At 46.7% G+C, this 16,211-nt stretch overlaps 1 protein-coding gene across 1 annotated transcript; it reads right to left on the reverse strand.

The window, feature by feature from the left end:
* Positions 1-11,792: 11,792 nt before the first annotated feature.
* On the reverse strand, positions 11,793-12,459 carry LOC141022022 (uncharacterized). The gene is made up of 2 exons (XM_073497898.1): positions 12,370-12,459; positions 11,793-12,239 (listed from the first exon to the last, which is right to left on the reverse strand). The coding sequence occupies exons 1-2, from the start codon at positions 12,457-12,459 to the stop codon at positions 11,793-11,795; spliced, it is 537 nt and encodes a 178-aa protein (XP_073353999.1).
* Between the last annotated feature and the right edge of the window lie 3,752 nt (positions 12,460-16,211).

Here is a 16,211-nt window from a genome sequence, read left to right on the forward strand (position 1 = left end):
TGGGTATATCGAATCAAGAAAAAATTAGATGGCACCATAGATCGTTACAAGGCAAGGCTTCTGACCAAAGGCTTCAAGCAAAGGTATGTCATAGATTACAAGGATACATTTTGTCATGTTGTTAAACATGCAACAATTTGCATTGTACTATCAATAGTTGTGTCCTGGGGATGGAGCCTTATACAGCTAGATGTGCAGAATGTGTTCTTCATGGTGTTCTAGAAGAGGAAGTATACACGAGACAACCTCCTGGGTTTGAAGATAAAAATGCCCTGTTTCATGTCTGCAAGCTTGACAAAACCCTGTATGGATTTAAACAAGCACCCAGAGCATGGTACTCACGGTTGAGTATAAAACTCCAAACACTTTGGTTTGTTCCATCAAATTCTAACACCTCTCTGTTTATTTATTCCAAGCTCCAAACATTCATATATGTTCTTATGTATGTTGATTGATGATATTATTGTTACTAGTTCATCTAATGGAGCAATAACATCATTACTCAAGGATTTAGGTTCTGAATTTGCTCTCAAAAACTTGAGAGACTTGCACTTCTTTTTGGGTACTAAGGTTAAGAAAAACAGTGATGGCATTCACCTATCTCAAGCAAAATATGCAACTGAATTGTTGAATAGAATTGGCATACAAAACTGCAAATCGTCACCAACACCACTATCCAGTTCAGAACCTCTATTTCTGACAGAAGAGAACTTCTGAACCAAGAGGACATCATTATTTACAGAGGCATAATTGATGGTCTTCAGTACTTGACTCTTAATCGATAAGACAATTTTCTTGCAGTTAACAGAGTACGTTAATTCCTTCATGCACCCACCACAGCTCACTTGACAGCAGCCAAACGAATCTTATGGTAATATAAAGAACAAATTGACTATATGTCTCACATTCAGCAAGTCATCCTCCACACTTGTTAGTGCCTTATCCGAACGGGAATGGGTTGCTTGCTTGGATGACAAAAGGTCAACGGCTGGATTTGCTATTTTCTATCGACCAAATTTAATCTCATGTGGTGCAAAGAAGCAGGCCACTGGTTCGAAGTCAACTACAGAAGCAGAGTATAAAGCATTAGCAAATACAATAACATACGTCATTTGCCTTCGGTCTATGCTCAATGAACTTGGAGTCTCACAAGCCCAACCTCGTGATTCGACGCTACAACTGTTTTTCAGGTAGCGTAGTGTACTACACTACCATAGTACTCCTACCGTCCTAGTACTCCCTCCGTTCTAAAATAGATGACCTAATTTTATACTAACTTTAATATAAAGTTGGGTCAGTAACGGAGGGAGTACAGGGGGTGACAGGAGCCGCCGATCGGACGACTCGACGTCCTCCGAATCCCAACGAAATCCATCCGCCGGCCCGGCAACGGCAAGCACGTACGATTAACTAACAGCGATATGATATATCCCCCCGGCTGAGGCGGGGCTACCCTATCCTACGGTGGAGACGGAATGGCCGCGCAGCCGCCGAGGCGGCGGTGGTTGGCCTTGGTCTGGCACCGCACTGCACGGCCTCCGGCACGGTGGTTAGGAGGTGTCTGGAACACCATATGAAATCCATTCGTGCAGTTCCGCGACAGCGACGCCGCAGCCACCCGTCTCTCGATGCCACGCGGGCGCGTCCATCCGCATTCGCTGCCGCCAGCCAGCCGCGCGCTCTCCAGCACCCTCTCTCGCCGCCGCCGGCCCGGATCCTCGCCGGCTTCAAACTCCCCAACTTTGCCAACGGAACACCGCCGGCAGCCGGCAGCCCCATCCATCGTCTGAGATGGCGCGAGTGGGAGACGTACGTACGCTAGTAATCAACACGTTTTCGACCTACCTGCTGTTTCAAGCTCCGTACAAGATCGTGCTCCTACATGATGTGACGACGATGATAGGCGCAGTGCAACCGTTCCAATCCATGGCTGTCAGATCGGGCAACCGACTCATTCCCCCGCGAAAGGCGTGTATGCATCGCACGCACGCGTCCACGTCGCGCGCGCGGCCGTACCAGAGCATCTCTACCTGATTGCAAAGCAGTCAGCCACACCAATCATCTGGAGCAGTACTATACCAATCATCTCTGTGTTATAAAGATTTAAAACATCTTATATTATTTTTACAGAGGAAGTATTTCAGAACGATGCTTTCCTGTCGACAATTGTGGCCTTGCTAATCATCATCCCTGGACGGAATCCTGCTTCGAATTTGTGACTGCAGATTGGTGCCGGGCAATCACCATCTTTTCTGTGGTTGAGTTCTGAACCTGCTTTCAAAAATAATCTGAAATGCAAAGCACTCGCTTGTGAGAACGTTGCTGCAGCTTCATCCTCTTAAGGCTTTGGCGGTGACCACTACCCCTGCATACATGATTTCAGCAATCATACTGACCCACACCGTCTTCCTCCAATCTGTCATGTTCTCTGCAGCGACACTTTCAGAAAAATGCGGGAAAATGTTTCTGGCCGAAGCCGTGCTCTGCATAATGTACTTCTTCCTCCACATATTAATTGACGCTCAAACGGATTTGTGCTAAATTATATGGGACGGAGGGAGTAGGAGCAAAGCCGGTCACATACGTACCTGCCAATTGCATTGTATATCATCAACAGCTAGCTAGGCAGAGAAAGCTTCATGCATCTATACGTTACGTTAAAGAAGAGTTGAGAGGTGCACCACTTCACCCAAACTCTCAACTCAAATATGCCACCACCACATCTACAGGGAGATACTGTATATAAATGACGACACGAGTGGAGTGGTGTGGCCCGGTCGCCACATCGAATTATTAGAGTGTACGCCTCCAATCCACACGCGCCAAAATTTTACTCAGAAGGCATCAGAAAAGGCGGTGGCTAGACTTTGGAGCAAGAAGCGTTACACTTTGGATTGCATTTGCATGGCATCATTCATGGGATGGAAGTCGAAAAGTAGCATCATGTTCACATCACACGCTTCTTTTCAAGTCCCGGAAATGGACAGTGCGGTGTAGTACATAGGGTAGTAGGAGGACCTGATGAAGCTTTACAGAAAGCGGAGTGCTTCTGCTTCTTCAAAGTGAAAGCCCCAAGAGAAAATGGAGAGGGACGCGGCGTATACCGACCTCCATCTCCATTTGCTAGGGCAACTGTGCTTGCTACTAGCTCATGTTGTGGTGCTAGATTGCTGTGGTACTGCAGGGTTCCTTCACGTAATGATCAGATGATCATAGCCCGGTACGAAAGTGCGCTTGCTTCCTTGCTTTTGCTTTGACGAATTGCACCATGTTGTGTTGAGTGTGGACTCTACAAACCTACGTGGAACAAACTTCATGTCGAAGGTTGCAGGTGCAACATTATCAACAGATCGAGTGCACGCGTAGGCCTGCGACTAACTGTACAATATTTTACAGACTCGTTGCAGCAATATGATATGCACTCGTATACTTATAATTTGCTAGCTATACCGTCCGAACTCTGAAGCAAGCCTGGGTCCTTTGGTTCCCGATCAATTTAGCAACTTGCGTGTGGACGGACATTGTATTGGAAGTATGTGTCGACGAGACGACGACAACGAGCAGCAGAAAATGGCATAGGAGAAAAATGATTTGGTTGGTGAGAGAGAGAGAGAGAGAGAGAGAGAGAGAGAGAGAGAGAGAGAGAGAGAGAGAGAGAGAGGCGTTGGTTGGGGCATAGAAGAAGAGGAAGAAGAAGGGCGCTAAATTGCCAATCCCCATCGCCTGGTTGGTCCACCTACACCCATTATCCACCCACATTTCATTCGTGTTCCTTCCCTGTGGATGTGGGCTTCAACGTTACTCAACACATCCTATGTGGGAGGAAAAATTAGGCCTCGAGTCCACGGCCCATAGCAGTCCAGAGCGAAGAGCAATTGCATATATCCACCCTTTTCTTCCTGTCATCTTGTGATTGTCCTGCCATTCATGATGGTCCGTTTGCTTAGGTTAGTTGTTCAGTGATAAGACGTACTGTTCGCAACAATTGCTTGTGTCTTATTGGTATTGAAAGCAGTCTTGACACCGCATGAGTTTCTTGTTGACGGAACGGTGGCTTTGCAACTGTTTGTCGAAAACCATGTTTCATGGCGATGATGGTATAGTTAGTTAGTTAGTTAGCATGTTTACTAGTGGCCACATATATATCTAATGAAGGCTCACCACGACGAAAGAGGAGGAGAGTTACAAGAAAGAGGAATGGAACAAAGTTTTTTCATCGTGCATTTGGACACGTGATTGATAAGACCAATGTACCAGTTCTTCGATTATATGTCCAAGGGGAAGAGACCATATGAAAACTAACAGACTGAGTCGAGCAATTAAAGCAACTTGCATTGGTTGTTAGTTGAGTGGCAACATGCTATGTGCTTTATGGCATCCAATTTTAGTTGCCCGAGACGTTTTGACAGATTTGAGTTATGGCATCAAATGAGGCCTCGAGGGGTCTAGTCAATACTTGGTGTAATAGTCTTTTCTCGGCCACAGTTATTCATAACGATTCTTTTGTGATCACGGTGTGTAGTAGCGAGACCACATAATGGCTATGGAGTCAACTGACTGTACAACTTTTGATCATAACCTTTTACATATACAAGTAAAATTCCATGGATCAGTTTAGTAACACTACAAGAGTTAGAGAAGAATTACAGTTACCATCACAGGTTTATAGTTCTGGCACCGCCACTAACGGTGCAGTTTGTCTTGGTGCAACTAAATAAAGTATGTTTCCTTTCAAATATATATGGGTTGTGTGATGAGCCTCATAGAGAAGATTTTGTGGATTGGTTTGAGTCATTGGACATTGAAATTGAGGCGCTTTGGCTATTTATATATGTTGGGTCTTGGTTTTCTGCTCTAAGTGGAAAACATATATCTTCCTAGAGGAAGTGTTGATGACATTATCAAGTTTAATGAAATCGTCAACTCAAAAAGAAGTTTAATGAACGCATTAGTGGCTTGGCTTTGTTCAAAATTATGAACAAGGGAAGGTGGTATATGTGGAGCAATATGCAAGAAAAAACGCTTTTGAAACAGTTTGACTGGTTCTTTTCATCTACTAAATGGATTTCGGTATTCCCTAACACTATGGTAAAGCCCCTTGCGTACCCTATCTCGGACCATGTGCCTTCATATTTTCTATTGAAACTTCCATTCGAAAGAGTAAATTGTTTTGCTTTGGAAGCTTCTTGTCATCTTTTCCGGGCTTCTTGGAAGTAGTGCAAAACTCTTGGAATGCTCCCATGCATGCTACCACAAGTGCCACTAACATCTCTGCTGAGCTTAAACATTTGCATATGCACTTAAAAATTGAGTAAATATATTTCCAAGCTCAGTTTGCTAATTGAGAATTGTAGCCCTATGTTACTTCATCTTTAGTCTTGAAGAATCACGTTAGATCACTGCACTCTAGACAAATTTCTGAAACATCCTAAAAGCTCATACTCCTCGTCTATTAAGTTATTAGAATGCATACTGGGGAACAAGGTGCAATTTTCATTGGCCCAGTTAGGGGAACAGAACGCTAAAATTTTACATGCAAGGTCTACTGAGAGATACATGGTCAACATGGTACCTACTCTTCTGCTTGAGGATGGTCATATAATTGAAAACCATGATGAAAAGGACATTGCTTTTCACTCCTATTTCAAAAATAGGATGGGTGTTTCCAATGTCCTAGTGTTTTTTTGGGGGGGCACTAGTGATTGATTTAGAGCTTAATGATCTTAACCGAAGAGTCCCTAGACTTGAAGAAATATATGCTCCTTTTTCTACGGATAGATGATGTTATCAAAATTATTCTCGGAGATAGGGCACTAGGACCTGATGAATTTACTGGAAAACTTCTTAAATATTGTTCGCACATTATAGCCCCAGATTTTTAAAGATCATGTGCTGGTTTTTGGATGGAAATATTATCTTACACTGTCCCTCGTGCCAAAGAAAGTATCGCCTGAAAAGGTTAACAATTTCCGCCCGATACATTGCTCAACTTTGCGCTCAAGGTGTTGACTAAGATTTTCTCTGAGAAATAACAAAAATGGATTCTTTAAATTAGTGCACTTAACCAATACAGATTCATCAAAGGTTCCACGATACTGGAATGCCTCTGATGGGCCTTCAAATACTTGTATCGGTGCAAATCCCCGGCAGGGAAATTTTATTCCTAAAACTCGATTTTGATAAAGCATTTGACAAGATGGAACACTCCTCAATCCTAACCATTCTCAGTCATAGGGGTTTTGACGACCACCGGATCATGTGGGTGAAATTACCGCTGGAATTAGGTTCCTCCTAGGTGCTATTGAATGGGACTCCTGGGACTGAATTGAAATGTAAATGCGGCATGCGGCAGGGTGATCTGCTACCGCCTTTACTTTTCGTGTTGGCTGCTGCACATTTGTTACAGTCACTACATAACAAAGCTTGGCATGAAGGTTACTTGGACCTTCCGATCAATCAGCCTACTTTTGATGACTATCTGGTTATCCAATATGCCGGCAGCGCAATTTTGATCCTCGCTCCCTACTAAATCTTCTAAGCTCCTAACTGTCAGACAGTTGTTTGATTCTAATGCTAAAGCAACTGGCTAAAATCAATTATCACAATCACAACTTATCCCTATCAATATCTGTGTAACAAAAATTGAGCTCGTTGGAGTCTTGCGGTGCCAAATTGGCTCCATGTCGTTTACCTATGTAGGCCTTCCTCTAGGAACGGTAGGGCAAATGCGCAAGAGCTCATGCCCTTGGTCTGACATCATTGAATGAAGATTAATTGGTACTGCAATTTGGTTAGCATATGATGGTTGTGCGCAGTTGATTAATTCTGCTTTGTCCTCTCTTTTCTCTTATGGCATGTCTGTTCTAAAACTCCCTGACAAGCTCATTACATTCTCTGATCGTTCTAGGAGGAAATGTTTAGGAGAAAGGTGGTTGACAGAGACGCCCATACGCATCAATACTAGAGATCTTGTATGCAAGAGGCTCTTCAATATTGTTTAGGACGACCAGCGGTTGGCAATCATCAGCGTCTTTTGTATCCTCTGGGTTCTGAACCTGCTGTTTAATTACAATGAGGTGAAATACAAAGCACTCGTTTATGAGAACTGGCCCATACATGCATGATTTCAGCAATCATACCTGGCTGTTAGCTACACTGATCGGCACGGCAGTCTTTCTATCTGTCCTGTTTTCTGACACTGCTTACAGAAAACAAAACAAAAAAGATGTGTTCGGTTCTTCATACTAGATGAGCAAACCACGTACACCATATATCAGCTTTTCGATTGCATTGTTATATAGTATCAAATTGAATTGTCCAACAGCTAGGCAGCGCAAGTTTTATGCATCAATACGTTACGTTAAGAATGGTTGAGAGGCTGACCGACAAGGTCGCTCCATCTGTATTGTTTTCTGCGGTGACTTTCAGACACCACCTACAGAAAATGTTTCTGGCTGAAGACGTGTTTTGCTTGCACAGTACTATATCAACAGCTAGGCAGAGAAAGTTTCATGCACCAATACGTTACGTGAACGAACAGTTGAAAGGAGCAGCACTTGACCAAAAACCTCACACCGGACGCTAACTGAAGCCGCGCAAATGCCGCCACCATAAGCAGACATATAAATGGTGACACGAGTGGACCCGTCTGGTCCTGTCGCCACGTCGAATTAGTTAGTGTGTACGCGAACGCCATATTTTGAAAAGCATCACAAAATTAAGGTGGTAGCTAGACTGTGCAACAATGGCATTACACTTTGGGTTGCATTTGCACGGCTAGGAAATCGATAAGTGTGAGACAGTAAGTTTTGGGGGAACCGGCACAACCCTCTATGGGTGGCCTATCACATATATATATAATGAGTGGAATACAACGTTACAATATACACGTGTAAATACAGAGACTATACCGTCTAACACCCTCCCTCAATCTTAGCCACGTACTTCCTAAAGAATCTAGAAGGGTAAGATTGCGCCGACAAGCCTCAAACTGTGGTAGAGGCAATGGCTTGGTGAAGATGTCTGCAAGTTGATCCTTGGAAGAGATGAACTTGATCTGTAGTTGCTTCTGAGAGACACGTTCACGCACAAAGTGATAGTCAACTTCGATGTGTTTCGTTCAGGCATGGAATACCGGATTTGCAGAGAGGTATGTAGCACCGATGTTATCACACCAAAGAAAAGGAGACCGTGATTGGGATATACCCAATTCCCGAAGCAAAGACTGTACCCAGATAATCTCCGCAGTCGCATTGGCCACATCCTTATACTCAGCTTCAGTACTGCTACGTGAGACAGTAGCCTGTTTCCGAGCACTTCAGGCGATCAGATTAGAGCCAAAGACCACAGCATAACCCCCCCGTAGATCGCCTGTCATCCAGACTGCTAGCCCAATCCGCATCAGAATACGCCGAGAGACATCCAGAGGAGGTCGGTCAAATATGCAAGCTGTGAGACACCGTAAATCGAATGTAGCGCAAGATGCGCTTAACAGTAGACCAATGGGTGTCACGGGGTGACTGCGGATACTGGCAAACTCGGCTGACAACAAAAGAGATGTCCGGTCGTGTGATCGTCAAGTACTGAAGACCACCAACAATACTCCTGTACTCCGTTGCATCAGCAGAAGACAGAAGCTCACCATCAACAGCAGTGATCTTGTCAGTGGTAGACATGGGTGTAGTCGTCGGTTTGCACTTAAGCATCCCAGCTCGCTGCAACAAATCCAAGGAGTACTTCTTCTGCGTCATAACAAGACCATCAGCCCGAGAAGTAACCTCCACACCAAGGAAGTAGTGAAGCTTCCCAAGATCCTTGACCGCAAAATCAGTACCAAGTGAGCAAACAAGAGCTGTAGCAGCCGACTGAGAGGAGCTGACAAGAATAATATCATCCACATAGACCAACAAGTACATAGTAACCTCAGGCCTCTGTAGAAGAAACAGTGAGGAGTCAGCAGTCGACGATGCAAAATCATGAGCACGAAGAGCCATGCCAAGACGAGCATGCCAAGCACGGGGAGCTTGCTTCAAACCATAAAGCGCCTTGGACAGACAACAGAGATGATGAGGACGATCCGGATCAGAAAAACCCGGAGGCTGGCGCATATAAACCTCTTCCTCCAACACACCATGGAGAAAGGCATTTTGTACATCCAGCTGACGAACAAACCAACCTCGAGTAACGGCAAGAGAGAGAAGAAGCCTGATGGTAGTAGGCTTGACCACTGGACTGAAGGTGTCTTCATAGCCAAGACCATAGCGCTGTCGAAACCCACGAGCAACAAGACGAGCTTTGTAGCGCTCAATGGACCCAATGCTTCTTAGCCCGTGACGGTGGAGGAACAAGGGTCCATGTCTTATTGCGAATAAGAGCTTGATACTCTTGCTCCATGGCCTCTCTCCAATGAGGAATGTGCATAGCAGCTTGATACGTGCGCGGCTCGGATGAGGGATCCGCAAGCGCTGCAGTCATGCATGCAGCCAACCACGAAACGGTGCCATCATGACGCTGCTTAGGCTGAACAATACCACTGCGACTGCGTGTATGAGGGCGCAGAGCAGCAGCAGGAGCCAGCGAAGTCGAGGACGACGATGGAGCGGCGCCAGAGGAGCCAGCAGCAGCAGAACAAGGCGAGGGCGACGGAGGCGTCCCAGTGCCAGGCAACCCCGGGTTGCATGGTGCTGAAGACAGCCCGGGAGAGGCCGGCCCGGGTGACAGAGGCCCAGACGCCGTAGACGAGGCGAGGGCGGGCGAGGCCGGCCAGTCGTCGTGGACGGCGAGGCGAGGACGGGCGAGGCCGGCCCAGTCGCCGTGGGCGGCGAGGCGAGGACGGCGAGGCCGGCCCAGTCGCCGTGGGCGGCGAGGCGAGGACGGCGAGGCCGGCCCAGCCATCGTGGGCGATGAGACAGGGACGGGCGAGACCGGCCCAGGCGTCGTTGGCGTGGCCGGCGTCGCGGGCCGAACGGGCGACGAAGCGGGCGAGAGCGCCGGGGCATCGACTGGTCGTGCATGGGCACGGGTACCGAGACCATGCAAGGATGCCATAGGGTCATCGTGCATGACTGGTGGTGCCGACGAGGAAGGCGATGACGACGAAGGAGGCGATGGCGCCTCTAAAATTTCCAAACGAGCCCCACGTCCAGTGCCTGCACCATGGTTAGGCAGCAATATAGGAGAGTATGCAACATCATCAAATTGTCAGAAGCAATAGAGGATGAATGCATGGATGGTGGTTCAGCGGTGGACACGGGAAGTTTGGCAAAGGGAAAAACATGCTCATCAAACACGACGTCCCGAGATATATAGACACGATTGGTGGGAACATGAAGACATTTGTAACCTTTATGAAGAGAGCTATAGCCAAGAAAGACACACTTCTTGGAGCAAAACTCAAGCTTGCGCTTGTTATATGGACGGAGATGTGGCCAGCAAGCGCACCCAAAAACCTTGAAGAAGGTGTAATCGGGTTGTTCATTAAAGAGAACCTCAATGGGAGTCTTCATGTTCAAAACACGAGTGGGAGTACGGTTTATGAGAAAACATGCAGTGGTGAAAGCATCACTCCAAAACCGAAACGGAACAGATGCATGGGCCAAAAGAGTAAGACCAGCTTCAACAATGTGACGATGCTTACGTTCTACTGAACCATTCTGCTGATGTATATGTGGACATGCCAAACGGTGAGCAATCCCAAGCGACTGAAAGAAGGAGTTGAGGTTGCGATACTCGCCCCCCCCCCTAGTCCGACTGGACATGAACAATTTTGTGCTTGAGAAGGCGTTCAACATGTTTTTGAAACTGAACAAAAATGTCAAACACATCAGATTTACATTTAATAAGATAAAGCATCAACGAAACTAATATAATAATTGTGACCACTGACAGAAGTCTGAGCAGGACCCCATACATCTGAAAACACAAGTTCTAAAGGATGTTTCACCTCACGACTGGACTCCGAAAAAGGAAGTTGATGACTCTTCCCCTGCTGACAAGCATCACACACTGCTACATCTTTATTACTAGACAAGCTAGGAAGCTCATGACGACGCAAAACATGACGGACAATAGGTGTGGCCGGGTGACCAAGACGAGCATGCCACTGTGACGGAGATACCCGAACTCCACTGAAAACGCGAGCGACGCCAGGATGCTCCAGACGGTAGAGGCCCTGGCACAGACGCCCACTAAGAAGAATGTCCCTCGTGCCCCGATCCTTAATAAAAAGATCAAAAGGATAAAATTCACAAAGCACATTATTATCACGTGTGAGTTTAGGAACTGAAAGAAGATTACGCGTCACAGATGGAACTCTAAGAACATTGCGAAGATGAAGACTCCTATTGGCATGTCTAGTGAGAAGAGATGCTTGACCAATATGAGAGATGTGCATACCTGCTCCATTGGCGGTGTGGATCTTGTCGGAGCCATGATAGGGTTCACGAGTGTGAAGCTTCCCCATCTCGCTTGTCAAGTGCTCCGTCGCCCCAGAGTCCATGTACCAGTGGGGATCGATGGAGTAGGACTGAGTGTGTCCTTGTTGCTTCTGCGGCACCGGACGATCAGCCATGGCAACCTGACGGGCAAAGTTGCGTGTGTCCTTGCCGTCATTGCCAAGACCAAGAAAACTCCGCCGAAAGCATTTGTGACACTTGGAGGACCAGTGCCCCTCAATGCCACACAACTGACACACGCGTCGACCACCGGCCCCTGGTAGGGTTGCGGACGCGGGGGGAGCCGAAGATGACGAAGACGAAGCCGGGGGCGGCCCCTTGGACGAGCTGCGGCCACCCTTAGTGGCGGCGTTCGCGGAGAGGGAGCCGTGACTGGCCTTGGCGCGCCTCGACACGCTGCTTGGTGAGGAGAAGGCGGGAGTAGACCTCATGTGCCATCATGGGAGTGGAGTTGCCCCGCTCGTTGATGATCTCGACCAAAGCATCATACTCCTCATCGAGCCCGTTGACGATGAAGGAGTTGAACTCGGAGTCGGTGAGCGGCTGTCCAATGGAGGCCAACGTGTCAGCAAGACCCTTGACCTTGTTGTAGAACTTCGTGGCCGTGGAGTCAAGCTTCTCGCACTCGCCAAGCTGACGACGGAGCGCAGAGACACGAGCCTGAGACTGCGCCACAAACGAGCGCTCAAGGATGGTCCAGGCCTCATGAGACGTCTTGGCGAAGACAACAAGCCCGGCGACAACCGGAGAGAGCGACCCCTGGATGGAGGAGAGGTTTGCCTGGTCCTGCCCCGTCCAAACACGGTGGGCCGGATTGTAGACCGGACCGTGCACGCTGTCCACCGGCGCGGGGGGGGCAAGGGAGAGAGCCGCCGACGTAGCCAAGCAGGTAATGGCTCCCAAGGAGCGGAAGAACCTGCGCACGCCAGAAGATGTAGTTGTCCGACGACAACTTGATGGTGATGAGGTGGCCAAAGTGAAACGGCGGCGGCGGCGACGATCCCATCGAGGAGACGGCCTAGGGTGAGGGCACCATAGAGGCCGTCAGCATGACCGGGGACGCGGCCGGAGGAACAAAGGGCGCGGGGGCAGATGGCGTCGCAGCCGGGCCCGACGCTGACAGCCCCGCCATCAAGGCGGACTCGGGCGCCACCGGCGGTAGCGACGGGACAGCACCCGCAGCAGAAGAGGCGGACGACGCACCAGCGGTGTGCACCGCGAGCTCGTGCCCGAACGACGAGGACGCTGGAGGAGTCGAGAAGAAGGAGCCTACGCTCCGGGTCCCGAGCGGGGCCGGCATAGCGGCGGCGTCCAGCGGGAGGGACAGGCGCCGCGAGGGAGGCCGGCAGGAACCCCGCGGCGGCGGAACCAGACGTGGCGGCGCTCGACATGGCGGCGGCGCGATCGGGAGCGGCAGCGGTGATGACGGCGGCGGCGGCGGTGCGGGTATTAGGGTTTAGCAGAAGCGATCGTAACCTAGCGTGATACCATGTGAGACAATAGGTTTTGGGGGAACCGGCACAACCTTCTGGGGGTGGCCTGACAATACAATGCTTTTTTGCGAAAATCACCTCGGTTTTTTTATTTTTTTCCATAGAAAAGCCCCTGACAAAAAAACACCTCGGTTTTTTATTTCTTCCACGGAAATGCCCCCGACAAAAATGGTGCGGTGGGCATCCGACCCGAGGACCTCTAGTACCCTGTGTGTGCAGCTAACTACCCCATCAAGGTCGTCGTTTCAGTATAGAATAGAAACAACTTTTATATATCTTCACTTAGACAACATAAATTAAGAATTTAAATTTTTCAAAGAAAAAAACGTATGCAGCCGCTGAAATTCGAAAATGCAACCTTAGGTCAAGAACGAGCAGAGCTACCACACCAACAATTGTAATTACATGTTTACAAAGAATTGTCATGTATTATGTCTATAGCAGAACGCGCTCATGGGCTAAAACGGAATTCAGTTAGTGCAGCCAATTTTCAACATGTTAGTTTTTCAGAAATTACATAAAATGTTTGAATTAAAATTTTAAGTAATATCCATATAAATAAAGTAAATCACATTATTAAATTTCCATATAATTTCATAAAATGTTCACCTATTAAATTCATAAAAATCGAAAAAATAAATTATGAAATATAAAAAGTATTAACTAATTTTAGAAACTGTTTCCATATTAATTCAGTATTTTAATTCAATTTCTATATATACATATTTATATTTAAGTAAATTCAAGCTGTTTTCAATGAAATATTCATCCCTTGGAATGAGTATAGCATATAAAATTATCCAGGCCATAAAAATTAATATATGTATGGAGAAATAAATATGGCCGTACTGTACCATCAGACTGCAATTCCTCTAATACACATTTACAATTATATGTATATTACTTATTATTTATAGTTATAATTTAAATCCTTTTACAAACTTCACAAAATGAAAAAAAAAAGTAACATGTTGTAAATGGGCCGCACTAGCTTCTGTCCGTTTTATCCCACGACCACATTGTGTTATAGACATAAAGAGTGACAATCCTTTATTTATATGGAACAACTTTGGTTTGGAATGGTTGGCGAGCCTGCTTGTTTACCTCAGGTGCTGGTTCGATCCCAGCTACTGCATCTCTATTCTCGAATTCAAATATTAATTTATGCTGTCTAACTAATGGATATAAAGCGTGTGTATCTTCAGGTGGGTAGCTGCACTCGTGTTTAGCTCGTTGTTGCAGGTTCGAGGCCTGAGAAGATCGTTTTTTGCTCAACTAAAATTTATTCTGCTGACAGCTGGGACCCTCTTATCAAGTGCTTTTGCGTGAAAAAACAAAAAAAAATGAGGCATTTTTCGAAAAAAGAGCACGCAGACGCCCCATCTTCATTGTTGAGTCGCTGCCAGCGGGCCACGCGCCATGCCTCGTCACCGTCGCATTCGTATACAAACGCGATTAGCACCGTATTTGCACGCTCAAGCCAAGTTTTTGCACCACTTCGATGTACACCACAAGTTGTAGCACTAAAGTGACAGTTTGCGCCAAGTTGTGGCACCACCAGTGTAATTGACTCTTAATTTACAGACTCATTGCAACGCGTATAGTTTTGTTTTGTTAGCTACTGTCTGAAGTCTGAAGCAAGCTCGGCCGGGTCCTTTAGCTTACGGATCAATTCAGCAACTTGCGTGTGGACGATGGACGTATGTAGCATTGTATTGGAAGTATGTGTCGACGGCGACGAGCAGCCGAAAATGGCGTAGGAGGAAAATGATCCCTCGGTTGTTGAGAGAGAGAGAGAGAGAGAGAGAGAGAGAGAGAGAGAGAGATAGAGAGGTGTTGGTTGGGGGCGTAGAAGAAGAGGAGGAAGAAGAAGAAGGGTGCCAAATTGCCAATCCCCATCGCCTGGTTGGTCCACCTACACCCATTATATATCCACCCACATTTCCCTTGATTCTCCTTCCTTCCTTCATTCCCTGTAGCCGTGGGCTTCAACGTTACTCTACACTCTACACACATCATCATCCTTGGGAAGAAGAACCAGGCAGGCCTCGACGTTCGCCGCGGCCCATCACGGCGGTCCAGAGAGAAGACCCACTGCATATATCCATCCTTTTCTGATTGTCATCTTGTGATTGTCCTGCCGTTCATGATGTCGCAGCTTGCTTTGGTTAGTTGTTCAGTGATAAGACGTACCGTTCGCGCCTATTGCTTGTGTCTCACTTACTATACAACAGCAGTCTTGGCACTGCTTGAGTTTCTTGTTGACGAAACGATGGCTTTGCAACTATTTGTCAAAAACCATGTTTCAAGGAGATTGAAGATGCTACAGTTGATTGGTTAGCATGTTTCGTAGCGGCCACATATATTTGATTTGATGGAGGCTCGCCACGAAAAGATGGTAGGAGAGTTAAAAGAAAGAGGAAAGGGACAGAGATTCCATCACACATTTGGTTGGACAACCAGTTCGATTCTCAGTCAAGGGAGAGAGACCATTTTTTCTTCAAAACACGCAGGAGAGTTGTGTGTGTATCCATTACAAATTACATAGAGAGAAGAGCACAACACCAAAGATGTCACCACCGGTACAACGCCAAAAGGGACCATATGTAAACTACCACATTGAGTCGAGGTCGAGCCATCAACACGACCTGCTTTGGTTGTTAGTCGATTGACAACACGGCTCGTGCTGGTACACGAGTTGCTTTCGCCGTAATCGTGTAAGAAAGAAAGCAGTCTTGCTGACTCCCATGAGTGTCTTGCTGACGAGACGACGCCATGGTTTCCGTTCGCAGCTGTTCGTCGAAAACCATGTTTCATGATGGTGGAGTCACGTCTGGTTCGGTCAGTTAGCATCTCTGGATCGACGAGGCCACATACAATACGTGATGAATGGTCACTAGGACAAGAGAGAAGTGTCCCTGTGGGACATGGAGTTTCTTAGGCCAGGCTCAAATGATCCTGGATGAACAGTAAAATCATAAAACATTTTTTTTAAATTCAATCTTTGTTTGTGGCAAACATTAAGAAATGTTTCGAGTGCTTGCAAAGTTTAATCACGGAATACATTTGTGTAAGTCATGGCAAGAAAACAAAATCGATGCTCCAAAGATGCTACTTTCGAAAGCATTTTGAAGCGTTGATTTTAATATATATTATCTTTGCCACGACTTTCACGAATGTGATTCCATGATGAAATTTGCAAGCACTCAAAACATTCCTTAATATTTGTCACCAAAAGAAAAACAGATTATTTTTCATATATATT

Source organism: Aegilops tauschii, chromosome 4, assembly GCF_002575655.3.
Source record: "Aegilops tauschii subsp. strangulata cultivar AL8/78 chromosome 4, Aet v6.0, whole genome shotgun sequence".
Classification (NCBI taxonomy): Eukaryota; Viridiplantae; Streptophyta; class Magnoliopsida; order Poales; family Poaceae; genus Aegilops; species Aegilops tauschii.

What these genes read in the sequence shown, in the direction of transcription:
- LOC141022022 (XM_073497898.1), bottom strand. Translation starts at nt 12,459, where the DNA reads ATGGGATCGTCGCCGCCGCCGCCGTTTCACTTTGGCCACCTCATCACC. An exon ending in ACATCTTCTGGCGTGCGCAG is followed by an intron (nt 12,240 to 12,369) that starts GTTCTTCCGCTC and finishes TGGACGGGGCAG; the next exon opens with GACCAGGCAAACCTCTCCTC.